Raw genomic sequence first — 22,828 nt, 5'->3', positions numbered from 1 at the left:
GGTTTTATGAAGTTTTGCTGCTTTTGTAATATAGAAGCAGTGGTTAAGGGAAGGTAGTGTTTCAGGGCTGCTGTTGCTGCTCTTCTCTAGTTCCAAAACAGGTAACTGAGGTCTTGTTTTCTCCTTTCACCAGTGTTTTAACTTTTACTGGTGCTGGTGCTGAGTTGTCTTAAGCCACAGCTTCATACTGAAGACTTTTAGGGGATCCTAGGTGGTGGTTTGCTGTAGGGGGTCTGGATCTGGAGCCACACACACAACCTCCAAAGTGCTCAGATTAACTCGGAGGCATTAGTCTGTTGCTGTTACAAACTCTGTTGGACCTGACAGTGAATGTGACATTTTATTTGGAACCAGAAAAAATTGTCTTCTGTGAGTGAAGCTAGAGGGCACTTCAGTGGATTATTCCCCTTGTGCTGTGGAATGCAGTCAGCACTGCAGTGATATGGTCTTTTGACTTTTTTCTTCAAGGAGAAAACTTGAGCATGAGTTGTTTGAACTGCCTTTATGCTGGAGCATCTTCTCAAATTCTCTCTTAAAAGCCACCAAAATATAAAACAACCAACCACCAAGCTGTTTTATTCAAGAAACAGCAAAAAGTCTTCTGTAAAGGTGCTTTGCTGGGGATGGGAGAATAAAAGTAAAATGTTAAATAATTAGAAAATAATAATCTTAAGTTCTACCTCATGTGTTTCCCCCCCCCCCCCCCTTTTTGTTCCACCCACATGCTGCTAATTTTCATCTTTTCTTCCTGCACATCAAGACGTCAGAGAGTGCTTACAGAGCAAGTTGTTTTTCCTAAGTTGTCTGTGTGCTTTGTTAATGCAGCACAGATGACAGGGAAGGAGGAGGTGGGGATGGGGGGGACAAAAGGACAAGCTCTTTCATGGTCTCACTCCTACCAAAGGGTGACCATTTTGTTCACTGTTGCATTTGCCAGTTGCCATGGCATCCCCCTCTCACTCTATCCTGGAGGTGTATTCTTGATATAATTAACAGCTCTCCTCCTTCTGTCTCCTGCAGAAAGCAATCATTAAGTGAACATGAAGGAAAGATAAGTCACATTTTACATTTTACTTTGTCTATCAATGTTTTTCATCCTACTACCTTATCTCTCTTGGCCCAACCATGATGGTTTTGTGTATGGAAGCATTGCTGGACCATGGCTGCCTGTGTAGGGCAGGATATCAAGCCTCTGCATGTGCTTGTGTAAGTGGAGGATTTTGGTAGGCTAGAGTGCAGTTCAGTCATATGTATATTAAACCTTCATTATTTTTTATATGTAAAACTGTAATCTTAGGAAATAAAAGGTTCTTCAGAATTAGAAACATAGATGTTGCTGCTAGTTCTACTGTGCCTTGAAGAAAACTTTCAAAGGAGATTTCTTTCAAATATTGCTGCAGAGAGATGCAGAGAACAAATATGAATAGATAGTTTAATTAAAACACAACATTGAACAGAAGTTGGAGTGTTAATATTGTGGAACGTAGCCAGCATATTGTTCAGCCTGTCTGAAAGCTTCCAGGCTTTGTAGTGATGTGCTGATACTCTTTTACAAAGCATATCTCTCTTAGTAGGTGGTTTCAGAGCACTAAGGTGCTAAATTCAGACATGGGATTAATTTTTAAAAATCAACCAGAAAATGTTATGAAACAGTTGCAGTGCCAGCATCTTTCATTTGGAAACTTCTGTTGGGAAGACTGTCACTTTCCCTTTCTTTGGAACATTTGATCATTTCTTTTTCCCACAGCCCCAGGGCAGTGAACCATTCCAGAAGTAGTATCAGAAAGGTTCCTGTAGGATTTCTTTGTCTTAGAAAATGTATTTTGAAAACAAGAATAAACAAGGTAAAAATAAACTCATGGTCAGCTTGTATGGCTTACGACTTTGCAGATAGCCTATGAAGTAAAATTTTCTCATGTTTACTTTTTTTTTATGTAACCTTTTTCAATGGGAAGGGTTTATCCATAGCCTCCATGAAGCTGAATGATCTCTTTGAGGAGTATAATGAAATAGCCAAGGTTTTAGCAGATAAAGAGACTGATTTGGACCCCTGTATAAGTCAGAAATACTCAGAATTCCCACAAGCATGCATGCTGGTTATTCATGTAAATTTTAGCTTTGCACACACTTCATAACAAAGAACATTTCCAGGAAGTAATTTTTAAAAGAACAAATAAGATAGTGAATACTTACTGAAGTAATGGACTTCTTTTTAACGGGCTCTGTCGTATTGCTTGGATAGTAACAAGCCTTAAATATTTCTTCCATCTGCTTTGACAGCACAGTAGTGAAGACAAAAGTGGTTCTGCACACTCTTCAGTGCCTCATTTTGTTTTTAAAAGTCCAAAAGGAATTCTAAACTCGACTAGATGAATCTGCAGTTACAATGAAAGGCAGGAGGAAGGCAGAGAAACGGGTTTTCATCTTATTTCAGTTATATGATCTTGTTCTATGAGTAGCATCCTCATTGTTTCCTCTTGGTGACTAAAACCACTCTATAATAAAGCAACAGTCTTTCAAGTGCAGTGGTGGTGATATGAACACTTGGCACCATGAGGGGGAAGCAGAATTTCTGTAGTTTCGACTTTGTGCCACAACAAAGTAAAAACTGAAAAAAATCTAATGAGTAACCACATAAAACACTGGTAAAGGATTGTCAGTGCTTCTCAGTTTCCTGCTGTGTGTTTGTGGAAAATGATCTTTATTGTACCTTACTGCTGGTATAGCAGCAGCAGCAGATGAATGTAAAGTGCTTCTGGCAAATGCAAGACTTCCTGTCATTAGTTTTTTCTGGGTTTATTTTTCAAATGTGGTGTTATGAAATAGTGGTTTCCTGAAGGCAGTCACCTGCAGCAGGATGAAGTGTGGCCCCAGAGGTCGTGAGCAGTATGGTTAGTGACCTTGCCCTGACCTGGGTTTTGTGAGTCGCATCACTTACTGGTCGGAGGTGTTGAAATTCTTGCCCTTACACTAAAAACTAAGTATTTTAGAGAAAAGAACATATGCCTCACCATAGTGCTTCTCTTAGCTTTCTGCTTACAGCTTTTGGGTTTTCTTCAGTTTCTGGGTCCAGTAAAACATACAAAGCAGGTTTAAATCCCTTTTCTTGGGCCATATGAGTGGCAGAATGCACAGTAGCCAACAGGTGGGCTTTCTTGTCATGCTTTGACTCTTATCTGAAAGACAGGTTTCTTCTCCTTCTTCTACCCCCACTTCTTCTTTTGAGAAAATAAAGTAATTGAGAAATGTTTTTCCTATTCAGTTTTTTCTGTTTCATTGGGTTGAAAAGAACCTGTCTCTTTGTACAAATCTTAAGTCTTTACCAGGTCACATCTGGGAGGTTCTCTTTAAAGCCATAAATATTCAACTATTTTTTGGTATAAGGCTGCACTTTTTGACTGCACGTTAGAATTTTTAGTCATGGTTCTACTGAGGCAGAAACATCATATTTGTTTCAGTTTTATTCTTTTGTGCAAATCAAATATTATTATCTTTATGAGGCAAGTTTATTCTCTGGAAAAAATAAAATACGAAAACCAAATCTTGCCCAAATCACAACTTCACCCTGAGGAACAAATTCAAAATAAAAATGGATTTTTCTTGTCCCTAGTACAGCATCTTCATTTTGAGAGAAATTACATTTTAGTCTGGTTCCATCTATGTAAACCCCTGAGGGTTGTGTCAGTGTCAGCCTTTTCTCTCTGTGTGTTTGATCATCTACAACTTCTAAGGCAGCCTTTGTCTTTTCCACATTGGTCGCTGCCTCCATTGCCTAGTTAAATTTGCTGTGGCCAACCAGTGGGATTCTGCCTGGCAGCCAGTTTCCAGTGATGTTCCTCAAAGACTCATACCAGGGCATCGTAATGCCTTGGATGGTGGGATGCAGTGAGCTCTTGGTCAGTTTGAGTAATACCACCAACTTGAAGGGCATGATTTGTATGCTGAAGAGCAGAGTTGCTGTTGAAAGAAGCTTGAGTAGACTGGAGGATTGCTTTAACAGGAACTACCTGAACATTCATTAAAGAGAAATTTGAAGTCCTGTAGCTGAGGCAGAGTGAACCCTGTGCAACATCACTGGCTGGGAAATAGCTCTGCCAAAATTGATTGGGGCCCTGGAAAAGAGGTTGAATGCAGGTCAACAGTATGCCCTTATGGCAATGAAATCAAAGAGCTGGGTTGCTTCATCCTGGAGAGGAGACTGATGGAGGGTGGGGATTAGGAGTTACCCTCTTCAGCAGAGAGGAACGAACTTCAGCAAGAAAAACTTGGATGAAGTGATAGGAAAAACATGTTCACTATGAAGGTGGTAAAGTACTAGAACAGGGCCCCACAGGCTGAGGAATCTCCATTCTTGGCAGTATTTGGAACTGGGCTGGACATGGGCCCCCAGTGAGCTGATCTACTTTGAGCAGGAGGCTGAACTAGAGACCTCCTGAGGTCCTTTCCAGCAGGAGATACTCCATTATGTTGTGGTCCTTCTTTCACTAATAATTTATCTTCTGATCACCATCCAAATATTGCTGAGTTACTTTCCAAATCTCCTCCTCCTGCCTGTGGAAATAGCTGTGCATTTTTATAGAAACACAGTTTTGAAGTGCAGGTATGTTTTTAACAGATAGATACCTAACTACTAGTACCTTCATGTGTTTCTGCTGAAAAAAAAAATGGGTACAATACAAGCACAGAAATTTCATGTTCTACATAATCTATTATGTAAGTTAATGAAGTGCATGGGTGTGAAGGGTTTTCCTTTTAAGTCACAGCTGAAAACATTTCCTCTGGTGATCTCACTTCTGGCTTGAGGCTTTCCTTGCTGTTTTGTTTCCCTCAGGTTTGTGTGATCCCATTTGTGCATCTTGAGACCTTTAAACATCAGAAACTTGCTGCTTTCAGAAGCAGAATAGACCATTTTTGATCCAATGTGGTAATTGTTGCAAATATAGCTGCTACTTTTTTGTGTGTGTGCACATACAATCTGGCAGGTTTTAATTGTATGCTTTTTAGAGATTGATTAATCAAGTTCAGGAACTTCAAAAATACATTCCACTAATTATTAAAAAAAAACAAACAGCCTACTTGTGTGCTTTCTATCTTTGAATTTTAAATATGTCTGCTAAAACTTACTCTGTTCTCTGAGTGAAATTCTTCTGACTTTTCTGACATTGTAATAAATCTTTGGTTATCTAGGACATTAGGGTCCAATTTAATTTTACAATTGGCACCAGAATTCTTTTCTTTCGGTTTCAAACACTCATACTCTATCACTGTGGTTAAAATGAGTTTTTCTTCATGGTAGAGGTATGAGAGGTAGAGGTTTCAGACAGAGAATTGAACAGTTAGGGGTTCTATTCAACCGTATCTCTTACGGTCCGATAAGTCTCCATTAAATGAAGACTGTAAAGAGCATGAAATAAATGCATTCCCTGGCCTTACAGGGAAGAATACTTTGTGATTGCTGATAAAAGTTATAGAGAAGATACTTGTTTTATGGGTACTTTTGTTCCCTTGTTTGATTAATTTATGTCACCCTTCTACATTCTCTCTATATAATTAATGACACTGCATTAAATTCTTGGGTCTGGCTGTGGAGAAAAGTGTCACGTCTAGTGCCACTTCTGCAAAGGCACACATCTTCCAGAGCAATGCTCCAAGTTGGCCACAAGTCTTAACTCAATTTTCCAATTATTGGAAATTTATTATTTGGTGTTAGGTTGATCACTTATTGTGCAAGCAGATACATTTTTCTGCTTTCTCTATTTCGTCTCACATCAATCACTAAGAAAAATTTATTTTAATAATATGCAAGTTCGCTCAAATCACTGCAGATCTGTTTGTTCAGGTTGAGGGTTTGTAAACTTATTTTTAAATGAAAGAAATGTGTCTATTCACAAGGATTTGTAATTCATGCTTAATAATTGGGTTCAAGAAAGTATGTTATGTTGTGAGGGATTTGTTAAATAAAGCATTGTAGATACGGATATAAATAAATGTTCAAGTGCTAGTTTGAGAAATAAACCACAAAGAACAAAAATAATCTGTAAAGGAGAAAGATTTCTTTTTAATAGTGATTTATTTTTATATTTAGAGGGAGTGTTTTCTGTCTGCAAAAAGTTGTACTGCCTGCAGTTGTCACTGAAGCAGGTAGCATATGCAGAATTACTGGCACAGATTTTCTCACTGTCTCTGCCTGCCCTTGTTTTTCTGCAGTCCACAGGAGAAACACCCACAACCCCAAAGCATACAAAGGACAACAGAGAAAGCTTCTTCCCAGTAGTGCCAGCCACACTGCATCCTACCCCAGTGAATCCAGACACTGTCACTCCTGAAAATCTCCTGAGACTGAACGATCTACATTCCAAATCCAAACCAGCCTCTTCCTCTTCATCCTCGTCCTCCTCAGCATCTTCAGTACCTCCATCACAGGAGTCACACAGGGACACTGAGCATCTCCGGAGTCAACATGGAGAGGCTGCTCCCAGTGATCTTGCACGTGGTAAGTCTCAGGGAGGCAGAATGTTTTGGCCCTCTGATCTGTTTGCCAAGGCCTCCTGGTGAGTCAGTGCCTGAGTTCTGATTCTGGCTCATTTTCTGATCACTAGAACACATTCAGAAGGCTACAGAAACAAAGTTTGTCTTGGTCCTGAGTCGGACACATCTACATAATTAATACATATTTTAATTGCTGGGACAGATTAAAAGAGGGACCACTGTCTTTGTAACTTGCATCTGAAATAATGGAGTAACAGCCTAAAAATAGTCATGTGATTTAAATAGAGAATTTAAGTCTCTAGTAGCATAAAAACACTTACTTTCTTCCGAGTGCTAAGGATCTAGTTTTTTAAAAACTCCTTAGATCTTTAAAACAGTTAGAAGTTACTGCAATTGAAATAAACTGGTGGTGATCAACATCATTAGATGCATAGCTGTCACTGCCCTGTGGAGATACATGACACTGTGACAATTCCAAGCTTCTACATGGTTTATAAAGTTAGTGTATCATTGCTATTACTTTTTGCATTGAGAGAAGAAGCATCTGGTGGGACTGGAAAATTGGAATGTATTCTTCATAGCCCCAGTATAGCTTATATGCAAGGTTAGAGCACAGAAGAGGATTGAAGAAACAGAACAAATGTTATTTATTCTATAGTACGATTCTGTGATTTGTTTAGAACTGTGCTATGTACTGGGTCGTATAGGGTTTGTCTAGAAGAGAAAGAATTACATGAGAGTGTTGTCTTTACTGCTGTCATGGCAGGCTAGCTTGTTAGCAGTAGTCAAAATCCCTGTGCAATGCAGTACTGATCCACTTTGGGGAATGAAGTAAGATTAGACCAAATTTGAGTCTTGTGTTGGGTGTCCAGAAGAGATGATAATGCTTCTTTGTGGGGTGCTGTGCATGCTATCACCTGTACTTCTTGCAGCCTGAACAGCAGCACTGTCTGAAAAAGAACCTGCTGCTGGTTTTGCTCACTCATCTGTTAACAACTTTGGGCCCTAACACTGCTGACATAGGCAAATGGGTAGGAGCCCAGGTACAGTTATGAATGAACCCTATAGATATGGGTGTTGTGAGATGTGACAGATGAGGATACAGTAGAAATAATGCCCAGACTTGTCAGACTTAATGGTGCTTCATATTAATTGTGAATAGACTCTGGTCTAGTCTGGATGTTTTGTTAACCTGCTATTGTGACTTCCTAAAATTTTGACCTGAATACTTCTGGTATTTTGGGTTTTTTCACATATAGTCAGCCTTGGTGTCTGAATGCTTGTAATCTTCTGAATTTGTCAGCAGTGAAGAGCAAATTAGGGAGAAATAAGGTTTCCCAAATTGCTAATCTCTGAGTACAGGAAAAAATTGAAATTTAACATCCAATATTGGCAGTTGCATTATAATAATCTAATTTTCCTTTTTCACAAATCCAGGGTGAGATTGTCTTGGGAGGGGATTAAAGGAAAGGGGAATGATAATGGTGTCATAAGATATCTTGGCAGGCTTGTTCAACAGGGAGTAATTCAGGTTTGTGCCTAGACAGCAGGGGAGAAAAAAAATGAATCCTCTGTGAAGTTGCTGTACATGTACTAAGGAAACTGGTAGGAATGACAATGCAGATGAGAACTCGCACGTTCTTTTGGTTTTCAAACAGAACTCACAAGCATTTCGGATGTGCTTTCCTCTCTGCCATCTCCCAGGCCACTTTGTAGTGATTGGAACCTTTATTTTAATCTTTTCCTAGGTTTTGTTAGGGTTGTAAAGTTATGAATTGTTCTTTATTCTTTCATGCTTTCTATACATCATCTTGGTTGAGAGAGATGGGTTAGCTGCCAGAATTACACCTCTGAAACTGTCTGAAGATCAAGAGGCTCTCTCTGCAGAGCTCTCATTCCAGTGCTGAATGCACACATGGTATCTGGCTTTCTGGCTCTCAGACCTACCTGACAGGTCATTTCTCTAGCTGAGAGACACCAATTACTGCTGTGTCCTTTATTTTTCTTTTTGTTTTAATTCAGCTACCTCTGCATCCACCTCCTCTAAAAATATTTATTTGTAATTCTGTTATAATCCTTTTCATCTGCCTTCCATTAGTTCTGTTTCTGTAAACACTCCTCCCTTTTTTGGAATAATCTGTTTTCATCATTTTTGCCTCTTGTAACCTCCTCCTGTATCTCTTCCACATCACAGAGAATTAGCTGCTATCGTTTTTGGTGATTTCATCCAGAAAAATGAATGCTTTTCCAAGCAATGCTGGTGCTATGCCACTCATTTCTTACATAAATATTGTAGTGAGATTCTGTGAGGTACATGACTAACTGGTACAGAATACAGCATGAAGTCCAGCAGCAGTGAAGATAGTGGTAGTTTTAGCCTGACAGTTTCCTACATTTAGGCATAAATGTCCCTGGGTCTATTAGCCTTTCTGGCTCAGCCTAAAATTTTCTTGGGGGAAACTAAAATAGGGCAAGATAAACCCTCTCCAGCCTGTCACACTGTTCCAGTATTACGCTGTTCTAAATTGCTGAAAAATCTTGACATTTTCTTCTTCTGCACTGTCCTTATTCTAATGATGATTCTTAGAGGGAATGAAGAGGAAAGCATTCACATCTGAGTTTTATCCAAGAGAAGGTTTTTATACTTGGAATCATTTAAAGTTATATGGTATGCTTAAAGCCATTTACTTACTGAACTGGAAAATAAAATCAGAGTACAAGAGTAACACCCTCCCCCCCCCATTAAATTATTGTATGTTTAAGGCCTAAACATTTCAATATGAAAACAAGCCTTGTGATACAGCTGTCAAGATATAAGCTATCCAAGCTTAGAAATTCAAAGCTAAGGAGGATAGTTCTTTTTGTGTTGTGCAGGGCAGTTACCATGTGAATATACTGTTGTAATTTCAGATGCTTACTACTTAGGCACAACAGGGCAAGTAGAGGTGTAAATGTGTTTCATCCTGTAGAACTTTCAGACTTTCAGGAGCACAAGTGAGGACAGTTACATGTAAAGGTAAGTAGCACTATTGTATTAGTGAGCAAGAAATTAAATTGTTTAAGTGTGTGTAGGTGGTAGCAGACTCTGTAAAAGTCAGAAGCTCAAAATAAGAGGGTTTTGAAGTGAGAAAAGTCCTAAGAAGTCAGCAATGATGTTCATCCTATAGGCTTTTAACTGGCTGTCAGAGTCATAAGTGTAAAGAACATCTTTTCCCAGAAATCTGAAGCTTAGTTTAACAACAGATACATGACCTTAGGTTGATCCTGAATTCTCAGAAGACTGAGGCAGTTCATGTTAGGGAGAGGGAAATAGTGCAAAGAATTTGTTAACTCTTTGCATTGACATAATTTGTCTTCATATTAAAACACTGCATGGCACAAGGGTTCCCTTTGATTTCTTACAGCTTCTAGATACCCAAGCATCAGTGGACATCTACAATCCCTGTTGTTATCTGAGGGAAATATTGGAGATTGGAGGTTGTTGCCTTCAGTTAAGTTCAGCCACGTATTGATCTCAGTGTCTTCTCTGTTTGCTTCTCATAAATTCTGAAGACAAAACACTGATTTTAAGAGCCTGTAATTCAATGTACTGGAAGCTTTATGCTTGCCCAAAACGCCCGAAGTACTTGGCCCTGTTGGCTGTGTGTTTAACTATGGATTTAAGTTCAAACCTTCAGGTAATTTTGAAGTAACTGGATTTAGTAACATTCAACCCTCTTAATTGCAGTCAGCATCTACCATGTTTTTTCTGCTGAATTCGAAATTGTACTTTAGAGCATGGAGTTGTTCTCAACAGATGGCTCAAAAAAAGCTGAAACACAGAAAAAGTGAGACTGACCAAGGACCTGTGGCCTCTTCATATTGCAATTACCTGCCATGAGGGTTCTCTTTTAAAAGCATATGTTCTTATCCTCTGTTTCCTGGTGTCACTTTTATTCGCCTTACTTGCACTGCTTTCTCCTTTATTTCCCATGTTGACTTACCCTAGTTCTCGGCAGCTCTCTTCTCACTTCCCAAGGCTTATTTCCTCCAGGGCTTCAATAACTTATCTTTAAAAACCTGTAATCCCCATGTCTTTTTTACCACCCTAGGGAAGAAGCTCCTATCCACCTGTTAGTGACTGCAGAGTCACTCTCAGAAATCAGTCAGGCTGCCTTCTGCTAGCTCTGCGTTTGCTTTCTCTGATCTCTTGCAGCTTCAGCCTCCCCAACGTTGATGTTTTCACTTCCCCTTGTCTGATCCTTGCTTTTCATGATGCCATTTATGTTTCGCAGTGGGTGCTCTCTGAGAACAACTTCTCTGCTGAATGTCAGCAGGAGGGTTCCTGTTTATGAATTACTTCTTAATTCCCTTTTGTCTACTGCTCAGACAGTTCCAGTCAGTGGTGTCTTTCCTCTTCCTTTTGGAAGTACAGTAATTTGCTTTGCTATCACAACAAATTCATTCCAGAAGAGTTTTTCAATACACTTAATGTCTGTTTCTGATCTTTACCCTTCAGATTTCTTAAGTTTTATTTATTCAATTCAATGCTGTGCAGAAAATCCTTTGAAATTAAAACTGTTGTTGTTTTTATGTACCCATGTTAGATCAGTAAGAAAAATAGGGCAAGAACAGCAGCCAGGGCTTGGGCCCAGGCTGGGCAGGTTTGTAGTCCAAGAGGCTCTTGTAGCCCCATGCACCCTTAAATCCTGCTGAACATCCTGGGGAGTTGCTGACCTGTGGTTATCTTACACTAATGGAACACATCTTCTGGAGACCTTTTGTAAAAAGTCTTGTAAAAATCCACAGTAATAATGCTAGATTGTTACAGGATGGTTCAGTTGCACTGGTTTTAGATTACTGTCAGCAGCATAAAATCTTCATATATTCCTGCCCAAAGGAAAACCAAAGAGAGATGTAGTAGTAGGCCTGATGCACAGGTACTACATAACTTACAAAGGTTTTAGGAAATTGTGGGGTGTCGTATTCTTTTAAGAGAATTTTCTAGCACCTGCTTTTGCATTCTGCTTAGCTGGCTGTCTGGTCAAAGAAGGATGGAATACTGACAGAGAAAGGGTAGTCATGTGGCTCTCATGAGATAACCAGTCCATAAAATTCAGAAGCAGTAGACCTCAAATGAGTGACCATTACTGTCCACAGATGCTGCTCTGTGATGCTCTCCAAATAATGTGCACTTGCTGAGCCAGATATTAAAACACAAATATCAATTAGCTGTATTTTTATAATATTGTTTGAAGATTCATGTGGTTGAATATCAAACTGTTGTCTTTTTTACTGCTCCCAGCATGGGGGTTACAGGGACCTGGTAGTTTGGGAATTAGTGTGGGCCAGGGACTATTTCCAGGAAGCACTTTCAGAGCAGCCTCCTGCTTGAAGTTTTACTCTCATTAAAGTTGTTCTTTGACAGCTGACCTAGGCATTAGGAAGCAGTTTGGGATACGTCTCACATAATAGTACAGTAGACTCTGTGTTCAGGACCCTAGAGATAAATATAGCAGCATGCCATGCTATTACAGTGCAAATTCTGTTCACGAGACTGCTTGAAATTCTTTCATTTCAGGGTGCAGCAGAACTTGTGTGCTGCAGCTTTTTGCCTCCATAATTCCTCTGACGCTTAATTTTTAACACATGGCTTTGTGTGTGTCAGCTTTGAATGTAATTTCCTGAATTTGGCATTTCAAGTCAAACACTTATTTCTACAGCTATGACTTCAGAGGTATTTTTTTTTTAGAAATAAATTTCATGGCAGAATATTTGGAATGAATTTAGAGAAAGAAAATTGGTAAGGAAAAAGGGTACCAAGTAAACTTTGGTATTAGATAGTCCCTGTGCCTGCTGCAGTGTGGTACATCATGGCAGATACAATTTGAGGGCTTGATACCCCATTATTTCTGTAGGTCAGCATCCCTACTGAACTGTGTTCAGCTGAAGCAACCTACATTCCAGTGCAGTCTTTCTGTTGACTTGGTAGCACAGTGTATGAGGAAACTCTGAGCTCCTTCAAATTCAAGCTTTCCATGGCCTTTGCAACTGCTATTTGGGGAAAAAAGCTGTATTAATTTCCTAGCACTCTGGAGGGCAAGGCAGATGGAATACAGAAATTTAATTGTTTTTACGTTAACACTGTTATTTGGAAATGTGGTGAGGTATTTACTATGTCAGGGAGCAAAAGGTCAGATGCATTTCTATCTCAGTGAAAAAAAACAGCAGAATAATACTGTCTACCTTGTGTGGTAAATAAGTAGCCGTTCTGTGAACAGCTGCACGTGCTGTGACTGGAAGGTGTTCTGCAGAGGGATGAAGGCAACTGGTGCAAATGCTTTATTTAAGCACTTGAAGCTGTTGTCTGTTCATTTCTCCAAACATTCGCTTGTGAAATCGTGTTGGTGTTCTTTCCTAGAGTTCAAAGCTCAGCTCTTTCCTATACTTAAATAATGTTTTGTGCATTCACTGTAAGTTGCTTATATCCTTTAACATATCTATGCTATAATATTTCTAACTGCTTCCATCAGAAACTGGAAAAAAAATGTTTCCAGGTGCTAGTCAGATTTACTGGGCTTGTCTTTGGTTGTCGTGTAATAGGTTTAGTGCATGACTAAAGGGTTTTCTTAATTCCATGCAAAATGTTTAATAACACTGTAATGTTAATGTCTCATACCTGACAGCATGACAAAAGCAAATGATTACTTATGCAGTGCAGAGAGACCAGAGCAGCTGTTGGCTGGTGACAGTACTACTGCTTTTAAACTTTCTCCACATCTGCAAATTGCAAAGTGAATATTTTTGACGGTCTGATTTTTCATTTTAAACACATAAGAACAGAGAAATTGTCTCAGTCTAAAAAAGGTTGCAGGAATTGTATAATCTTGATGTTTCTAGTGTGTGGATATATGTATATAGTGTATTCTCTGTATAAAGAGAGACTGAGAGAGAGAACATTAACTGTGATGAAGTCATGAACCCAGGCGCCCGCTATAGGCATCTGCAAACACTGGTTGCCCTGGCAACAAGTGGAAAGAGGTTGGAGAGGAAAGCTGGAGTAGGTTGTTGCATTGAATTGTTTTCAGCTTGTTTCTTCCTCACTAAAGCAGGGAGATGTTGAAAGGTATGATGTCCCTCTTTCTATGTGTGTGCTATTTGATGGCTATTTAGGCAGTTGTTGGGAAAGGGAAGGCTAAGAAAAAAATACTTGTAATTCAGCTCGATTGGAGATGAACTTTTCAATACAAATAACGTGCAATTCAAATCTGTGCTTTTCCTATGTGCTTAATTTTTGTGTGCTGTGTTGTGAGAGTGCTAAATGGATCTCCAGAGTGCAGCACCTGTCCCATCTTCAGCCTGGAGACAGGTGACTGTTGCATATTACATCTTCAGAAGCTAATTTTATTTTGAACTAGGTTTGCAGAGCTAATGTTTGAAAATGTGCCAGGAAAGTGCAAGTACTGGGTATCACCAAAAAATTTGTTAACTGATAATAAATCTGAGCTTCTGAACACCTTCAGAATGTGCTGTACTTATATGCTTTTGCTCTTGCACTTGTGCAGAATATTGTGGCTCATGAGTTTGTGGAGTCTTTACCTCCCTGGGGAAAGTTTTTATTAGAAAAACTAGGACATTATGTTCAGGGCTACAACAGCATCTTCCACAAGACAAATATCAAGATAGTCTCTTCAGAATTCTGCTTTAGACAAATAATTTGAGATCCAATGTTGTGTTTCTTCTTGATTGTGCTTCTCTCTTTTGCCCTTTTCATCTGTAATGAAAAAAGATGTAGTAAATATCTGTGCACTGTAATAAAGTATAAATAGTAGAAATTAATATATATGCACCTAAAACAACCAATTTGTGTCATTTTCAATAATTTAAAAACCCCATTTTTTCATTAAATTTATTTTTAACTTAGAAATAATGCCCCTCAAGTGACTATTAGAAAAAAAAAATTAAAATTGTTCAGTTCTAAAAGAATAAAGTGTATGACCCAATCAGAGGATAGAATTCTGTGTTTAACACACCTGACAGCAAGGGACTGATTAACAGACAGTGGTTCTTGATTTCTCCTGTACTGAAAAATGCAGCCTAATGGAATATTAATAAGTGTTGCTTCCAGAAGTACAATGGTAGAAATACATACTTTGTGTGCCAGACTCCTGCCCTTTCATTTCTATTTACTTCTACTTGAAAAAGGGCTGACACATAATTTTATTCAAATTAAATCTATTTTTACTACACTATAAAACTGGATCTTCAAACCTAACAAAAATAAATATGATATGGAAGATGGAGATGCCTGTGAATATGCTGATAAAGAGCACAGACTGATAGCAGTCTTATAGCATCTTCCTAGATACAGGCTGTTCAAAAGAGCTTTTGTCAGTGGGGCATAATCTAGTTAAAGTAAAGCACAGCAAATCAACTTAAGCAATGATATATCTGATAATTAAGCAAAGATTATAATCAGCATAAGCGGTAGAGTTTTGTCATTAAACAATAATGCAAATCAGAGCTCTTACTCTGAATGGTGAGCTAATAAGTCCCTGATGTAATTTAGCAGTTGAATACATACAAAACTGTTCTCAGTTAGCAGTGTAGTTGAGGCTGTAGGGTTTGCTGTTTATTTGTATGTAGTATTGGATCTGCTAATTAAGTAATGGTTTTGTATTCTTAGTTACTAAGTGGATAAGAAAGATTCTGTTCATACTTACCCTAAATACATAAGACTCTGGAGTGTTGAATAAGTTAAAAAGGAGGTGATTTCTTAGCTGTCTTGTAGGGTAATCTTCTGAAATAATAATTTTAATCCTTCTTTTCTTCACATGTTGGTAGAATGTTTCTTTATATCTTTTGATAAAGAGTCCTATAGCCATTTCAGTGTGGGAGTCTTCTGGGTTTTCCTGCAGCTTATCCTCAGCACCAGAAGTGCAGTGGGATCTGTCTGTGTTGGCTTCAGGCCACGTTAGGGCTGATCCTTCTTCCTACAGTCTCTTGCACTGTGTCAGCATGTGGTTAAATCATACGTGGCTCTGGTAGAAAGGGCAGGCAAATACACAAAACAATCCTTCAGATATCCTCTGCTGCTTTAACAGGGAAACAAGGAATTAGGGTTTTCTTAGTCAAGATTCCTGTAGTTTAAGTACTTCTTTCTGTGTTGTTTTTAAGCTGATTTGGTCTGTTATTACAATATATGTATAGATGCAGATATGATTTTCCTACTTCCAATGCTGGATTTGTAAGTATCTATAGAGAAATGTGCAGGAGAGTGCTGAGGTTGAGAACTGCATTCTTCTGCATTAGATCTTTCCATTTTGTGCTCGATAGTGAGTGGAACATCACAGAACAGAAGCTGCCTGTGATTTGTGCTGTAGTGTGTGACTTCTTTTGGGGAACTATTGAAGAATTCTCTGCAAGCAAACTCATTTATCCTAAGCCTTATATTGTCTGTCAGCTACAAGTTTAGATAATGGGTTCTTTTTTTTGCCAATGAAAATTAGTAGGTGAGAGAACTTACAGCCTACTTTGGTAAGCCCTTTTTTTTTTTTTTCTTACAAATCAGTAAACGACCCTAGAAAATGTTATTAATTTAGAAAGTTGCATCTTTCTAACTGCATTGATCTGACTTTTACCAAGCTGTTAAGCTGTAATACTGACTTATGCATTTTTTGCAAAGGGAACTCTCATACAGGAGAATATTACCATGGTAAATTCCAAGTTCTTATCTACATTGATGGAGAAGTGTTTTCGACTCTTGAGGGGGTGGGAGTATTTTTCCAATGAGGAAAAGTGGAAATACATATTCCTTTTTAAGACATCATACTGTCAAAATCCTACATTAATTTAGAGCATGAACATATGAAGGATTTTTTACAGCAAGATTAGACTGTGAATGTACATTGCATCTGCTGGTTTGTGATAGCTGCCTGTGCAGACCTTAGCCTGTGTAAATATAAGGTGATTTAAATTAGGCTAAGCAGCCTTTTTGAAGGATGTCTTCATTTTTATCAGAGACTAAGAGTTGTTTGTTTGTCAATAGCCTGGAAAGGCTAGCTGCTGTTTTCAGCCTGCCCTTCCCAGAAAGGGCATGAGTAGTTCTCATTAGTTCAGTGAAAATTGCTCCTGTTATGTATAATATGCAGCTCAGTGTGTAAGAAAACTGGTTTTAAACTGTGTTCATTTAAAACCACATGTACAGCTGGTACGTAATAAAGAGATTGTACACACAGATTCTGACTTAGAAATGTCCCAAGTCTGGAATAGCAGAAGGTGGGAATTTTAATGTATTTACAGAGGTACAGCAGACACATCAGTGAAAAGAGGGCATTTAGTATAGCTTGATATTGGTTTCAGAAAACCCAGACTTGGCCCTGTTGCTGGATGTTCACAGTAATTAATCTCCCTTACCAGTGTCCATGTGGCTGCAGATCCGAGAGGGACGCATTGATTATGGCTGGCTCCTCATTAAGGGTGATGGATTTTGCTCTGCACGTGACAGGTGCTGCAACCTTCACATCTCCAAAGGAGAGTGGCCAGTTTGATGTGTTTTCCATGCAGAGATGACAACATACCATGTGCAAAACTTTTTAAAGAGTTTCACTTGATGGCACCAAGTATGAAAAAGTTGGTATTGCCACCTTAGCTTGCCAAAAGTTAATTTCACTCAGTCATGTTACAGTTTAAAAATAGAGCAAAGGTTAAAAAAATATTTCTTCAAGTTGGTTAAATAGCAAGAAGATTGAGACTTAGGAGAGAGATCAGGATGTCTCTTAATCTGTGAATTATTTTTTATTAATAAAGAGGAAGAAGAGCTTGAAGTGCCTTTGGAGGGGCTTGGATTTCAGCAACAGGAGTCACGACTTTGTCAACAGATGAAAATGGCTACTGTGGCACCATCACCAGAGCCTGTTTGCTGGCAAGTAGAATCAGTGACCAGCACAAATTCAGGACATGTTTGTACCCAAGGTAGGAGCTTTCTGTATTTCAGAGAATTCTGAAAGTAGGTAGTTAGCTGTGGATCAGTCTGTAGGGATTGATTGATTGATTGATTGATTGATTGATTGAATAGTTGTGATGCACATTCCTTGGTTTCTCTGCCTGCCTTCCAGTCAAGTATTCCAAAGCTTGGTGGCATTCCTGGCAATGTTCCGGCTTCCTGGGAAAATGCCTTGTTGTCCCTAATGGTTATACTTTTTGGTGCATGACTCACATGCTAAATACCATGAGTGCAAAGCCAATTAAAAAACCTCCCAATACTAGACTTACCATGCTGTATAGTTTGTGCATCCTTTGAAGCAGAATTTTTCTTTAAATTGAAATCTTACATTGGGCAATATGACAACATTTTGGATTACACTATGGGAATATTTAGCAGAAGGAAACGATTTTTCACAAAACCTGACTCACTCTGTCTGAGTAAACATAAAAAACAGCATTACAGCATCCCTCCTCTGCCCCTTTCCCAAGAGAAGTAGGAATTAGTGTTTTAATTGAAAAAATTTAAAATTTGGTCTTTCAGGCAGGCATAATCTAGATATTCATGTGTGGGATATCTTGCTTTTCTTTACAATAGAGAGACAGATTATCCTTTGTCTGATAATTGCAACATTTCTGGTTCTTTGCCCTGAAATGAGTGGCTGCCCATGGAGATGGGTCACTGACCTTGATGGAAAGCCATGCCTCACCTCTTGTGGCACTTCTTACCTTCTTGTGTGCAGTTGAGAGCATACAATTCAATGTTACATCCCTTAGTAGTTAGTTCTGCAGCTGATTGTTTTCAGGATAGCATCAGGAAGCTGTGTCAGTTCCAGAAAACTGCAAGAGATGGATTTGACTGGACTGAATCTAAAAAAGTATATGTGAACACCTGCCATTATTATCAGTCTGAGATGTAGACTCTGATGTTTTCATTCCTATAACTTCGAAACAGGTAGTTTTGACTCCATGTGAAGCAGCTTTATTAGTAAGAAGTCAAGAAATCTCTTTTAACATAGTCTGGTTTTTATGCAAAAGGAGTGTCTTCTACTGGTTATTGTTGTGTATGTTACTGTGTAATGGGATCATGCCTTGGGAGGAGCCAGATCCTTTTTGTGAGATGAGCCCTGTCTGACCAAGTTCATATTGTAAAGACCACAAGCTGAGTCACTTGGGAAGTAAGGAAAATTGGAGTGGAAATTATGCTCACTGGTGTGGCAGGCAGTGCATGAGAACACCGAGGAGGATTTTATGGCAGGATTTGAAGAGAGTAATGGGGTAATTTTGATGGGTGTTGCCTTACATTTTTTTAAATTGTTGAGGAGTTGCTATCTCAATAGTTAGAGGCAATGCTGTGATGGAGGAAATTAAGACTCATAACTAAAGCCGAGTAGTTTTATTTGTTGTGTTACAGAATGGAGATGCTGTTAAAGATTGCAAAGATAAGATGATTGCATCTGAAATAACAGGTGGGGAAGTGGTGTTTGTAGCAGCGACCTAGCTACGTGTAGATGGGTTAGTGCTACATTGCCACATGTCATGCTTGGTCAGACTGAGTTTCTGCTGTCCAGTAAGATTTTTTAATTATTTCTGGTTTCCAGTTATCATAGAGTCTCATGGTGCTTCTTAATTAAAGCAAGGCTTGAAGAAAGGCCTTTTGAGCCAGCCATATGTCTAGCAATGAATTGTTCCCTCTTTGACATCTGAAATCCTAGGTAGCTTCCTAACATGCTTTTCTTATTATTTTCTATTTAGCCTCCAGTTCCAAGCCTGAACTCAGCTCCAGTTCACAGACTTTGGGAACTCAGCAGAACAAGACAGATGGCACCCGAGTAAAAACTCGCATTCTGCCCAACATGCCAAAGCTTTTCATACCTTCATCTGTCACCAAATTTCCACCTGAGATCACTGTCACTCCACCCACTCCCACCCTCCTTTCTCCAAAGGGCAGCATTTCAGAAGAGACCAAGCAAAAATTAAAGGTAATAAAAGGGAAACAGTAATTTTTTAGATTATTGTTTTTATCTTACTTCTCCCCTCAGTAAAAAACTTGTATGAAAGGAGCAACAGTTCCTGTCCCTAGTTCATAACCAGACAGAATAAGTAGTAGAAGAAGATGCTAGCTGTTACCAGCAGGAGTCAGTTCTAAAGGACTGGTGAAATAATGGCCATGGGTGAAATCATAGCTATTTTAGTCCTTATCCCTTTTCTGAGGCAAGTAGAGTTATAAAAATGGGTGAAGGAGCTAGTGCAGACATTGCAATGCTTAGGTTACTGGAAGCTACCAGAATATTTACAGTAGGGAAACCCACTGGTAAATGCTACATTCTTTCACATTAGGATGCCATATCTTTTATAGAAGAGAGCTACTGAATGTCAAGGAATAGCAACCAGTTGGCTTTTATCCCTTTGATCATGGGTTTATCCTGACTATTTGGCAATATATTCTCTCTCTCTCTTTTTGGGATCAGTCTGCTATTTTGTCTGCTCAGTCTGCAGCGAATGTAAAGAAGGAGAGCCTTTGTCAGCCAGCTTTGGAAATCTTAGAGACCTCAAGCCAGGAGTCCTCACTGGAAAGTGATACTGATGAAGATGATGACTACATGGACATATGAATGAATTCTGGCCATCACCAACACCAACCATATAACCATTCTTCTTGTTGCCAGCATCTCTGGTAGTTGAAACATCTTCCTTGGCATTGCTCTCCATTTAATCTGCATCATTGTGTTCTTCACTTTCATTACCTTTATCACCACTACCACGTGTATTGCCTTCAAAATCTTCACCATTCTCTCCATCATGGTGCTTGACAGAAAGAATGATTGTTGACCAGGCAGTCAATTAATTTGGACTGTCACCTTTAACTTCAGTAAACACAAAGGATGTTCTGAGCTGCAATTCGTATTTCTCTACTGTTGCTGCTTCTTCAAACCAGAGCCTTGGGAGTCACCCTGATAGCTCTTTTCTATAGCATTTTCTTCCTTTTAGTTGTCTTTTTGCATTTTCCCCACTGATTAAGTTTTTCAACCAGGAATTCAACAGCCTACTGTCTGTCTAACCATGCCATGATTAGTCCAACAGCTCCTCTTAAGGTGTTTGGAGTAGGAAGAATTGGCTGAGCTGGTAGAGGTTTTAATTGCATCAAGAAAATCTGTGGTTTTGCTGAGGGGGAAAAGAGGGGTGAGCTGGGAGTCTGTCAGCTTTGTGGCACTGCTGGATGCTTTGTTGGAATTTCTCTCAGTGACAACAAGAACAGTGACAAAGAACCAGCTTTTCCAGGCAGACAGAGAGGTTGGCCTCCTGTTTGTGCTCATTTCACACCAACGTATGAGGTCCAGCAAAAATGATCTACCTGAATGTTGGCTTACAGAACTGATCTCTCCAGAATTGTCTTACAGTCCTTTCTCTTCTAATGCCTTGGACAAGCATTTTGAATTGGGGACTAGATGATATTTTTATGGTGGTATTGAAAAAACTTGAAAGATTTCAATACCATTTCAGTAATGTCTGTTTTTTACAGAATGACACGAAAGGTGTTTTTTATCTATCTGCAGAGGGACTGCTCACAGTTATTTATATGAGAAAATAATGGTAACAAAGATCCTTTTTTTTTTTTTCTACTAAATGGTAACTTTGTAAAATAATGAATGCAAACCTTGCAAAAAAATACATCACACACTATATATACACACGCGTGCGCCCACACACATATATATGTGTATGTACATATATATATGTATGTATATGAAAAATGAAAATGCATACAGCTTGTGATGTCAGATTTCTTTGTGTTTAGGAGAGGTGGTTTTCTGTAAAATGCAGAGCTTTGTATAAACTTTTGGGTTTTTTTTCTAATAAAGCTGAAATGTACTGTTGTGTCTATTTGTCTGAGAGGGCATGATGCCATGGTTCTGGAAAAAGTACTACTTCTGCCTTCCTTTTATTTGTTGGGTAAGAAGCTTGTGGATGAAGAGGGCTGGGGAAAGCCTCTTCCTTTTCTGAAAACTGCCAGAATTGCTCTTTGAATGGGTTTGGTCCTGTGTGACTCAGAACCCAGGTCAGCTGGTGCTGCCAGGATTGTCTGCAAAAGGCTGGGAGATCTCACCGTTGAGTCATGATCTGAATTCTTTTTGACCTATCTGAGTGTCTTTGAATGCTGGTGAACAACCTAAGGGGTAAGAAAACACATGGTGAAGAGGATCACATAGAATATTTAACTGTACAAATTAGCACTTAATCCACTATTAGGGTGATCACTCTCATTCAGCATAAGAATGGTGACATGTTTTCAGTGTTTGCTTTTTAATTTTCTCTAAGTTCTAAATATAGTGTATAGCATGCTGTATAGTCATTGGCAGTAGGCTGAGGTAGCTTTAGGTAATCAGGCATGATCTTTATTTTTTTTTGGGTGGGAGCACAAGAAAAAAGAAATGGGCTTATTATGAGAAATGGAACATAGCGTGGAGGATGTTGTTCTTAATACTGCCCTTTCCGCCAGAAAGAGTAGGCTACATAGATTTTTTGGCTAATGTGTATTCTTAACTGTATGGCTAACTTTAAGATCACATTCAAATTACTAGGTCTGTGCTTCTAGCATGGACTTGATGTATGAAGACAAAGCGTTTGATTTTCTTAATTGAATTTGGTCACTGAAAAAGACAGTTTTTCTTTATTATTATTAAGTATACCTTGGCAATAGGCATTTTGCTTTTCTTTTCCTCCAGAGCTTGCTAACATGCCTGATCCTGAGTTTTCTTTTGACTTCTATTTCTTTTTTATTTTGTTTTTTGTTGGCTAAGGAAAGCTAGAACAGTAAGTGCAACTGTTCTGTCAGCAAAGAGAGAAGCTGAACTTTGCTCATCTGCTTTAAACTCATTTTAATCTTTGAAGAACAGAACTGTGCAACTTGTTTTATCCTATATTCAAAACTCTTACCTGTTCTTTAATTTTATTGGTTAATCTATGACCTTTTATTTCCATTATGCTCTTGGGTAGCTCAAGGACCTTTTCTCAAGAAGTTTCTGAGACTAAACTCAAGGCAACCTTCTTCAAATCCTACCCTTCTGCTAGTGACTCAGTAGTGTTGCTCAGCTGTGGGTATTTCTGCTGGTGTGCACTGAAGGAGACTTTCTTCTATATGTGTGAAATCAGCTCTCTGTAAGTACAGCTTATGTAGTTCTTCAGTTCAAGGAACTGGATTCGGGAATGACGATGCCAAGATCACTGGATGCATTTGCATATAATGTTTGTCTGAATCACCATCCCTAAAGGTATTTGGAGGAAGAACTTCAAATCCTTATAAACAGAATTATTCACTTAATACTGCATCTTCTGAAGCCTGGCAATGTAATTTTGTGGGATTTCGAAGGCAATA

At 38.9% G+C, this 22,828-nt stretch overlaps 1 protein-coding gene across 4 annotated transcripts in view; it reads left to right on the top strand.

Annotated features, from left to right (window-relative positions):
• CABIN1 (calcineurin binding protein 1) overlaps positions 1-21,324 on the top strand; it is a 108,259-nt gene extending 86,935 nt beyond the window's left edge. For all 4 annotated transcript variants that reach the window (XM_051633912.1, XM_051633910.1, XM_051633911.1 and 1 more), the window contains exons 34-37: positions 6,208-6,493; positions 17,278-17,442; positions 19,207-19,433; positions 19,923-21,324. In XM_051633912.1, coding sequence (XP_051489872.1) covers positions 6,208-6,493; positions 17,278-17,442; positions 19,207-19,433; positions 19,923-20,066 — 822 coding nt within the window. In that variant the 3' untranslated portion in view covers positions 20,067-21,324. The remainder of the gene's footprint in view (positions 1-6,207; positions 6,494-17,277; positions 17,443-19,206; positions 19,434-19,922) is intronic.
• Positions 21,325-22,828: the final 1,504 nt, after the last annotated feature.

Source organism: Apus apus, chromosome 16 (genome assembly GCF_020740795.1).
Source record: "Apus apus isolate bApuApu2 chromosome 16, bApuApu2.pri.cur, whole genome shotgun sequence".
Classification (NCBI taxonomy): domain Eukaryota; kingdom Metazoa; phylum Chordata; class Aves; order Apodiformes; family Apodidae; genus Apus; species Apus apus.
The sequence above is the reverse complement of the archived record's forward strand: the minus strand, read 5'-3'. Positions and strand labels throughout refer to the sequence as shown.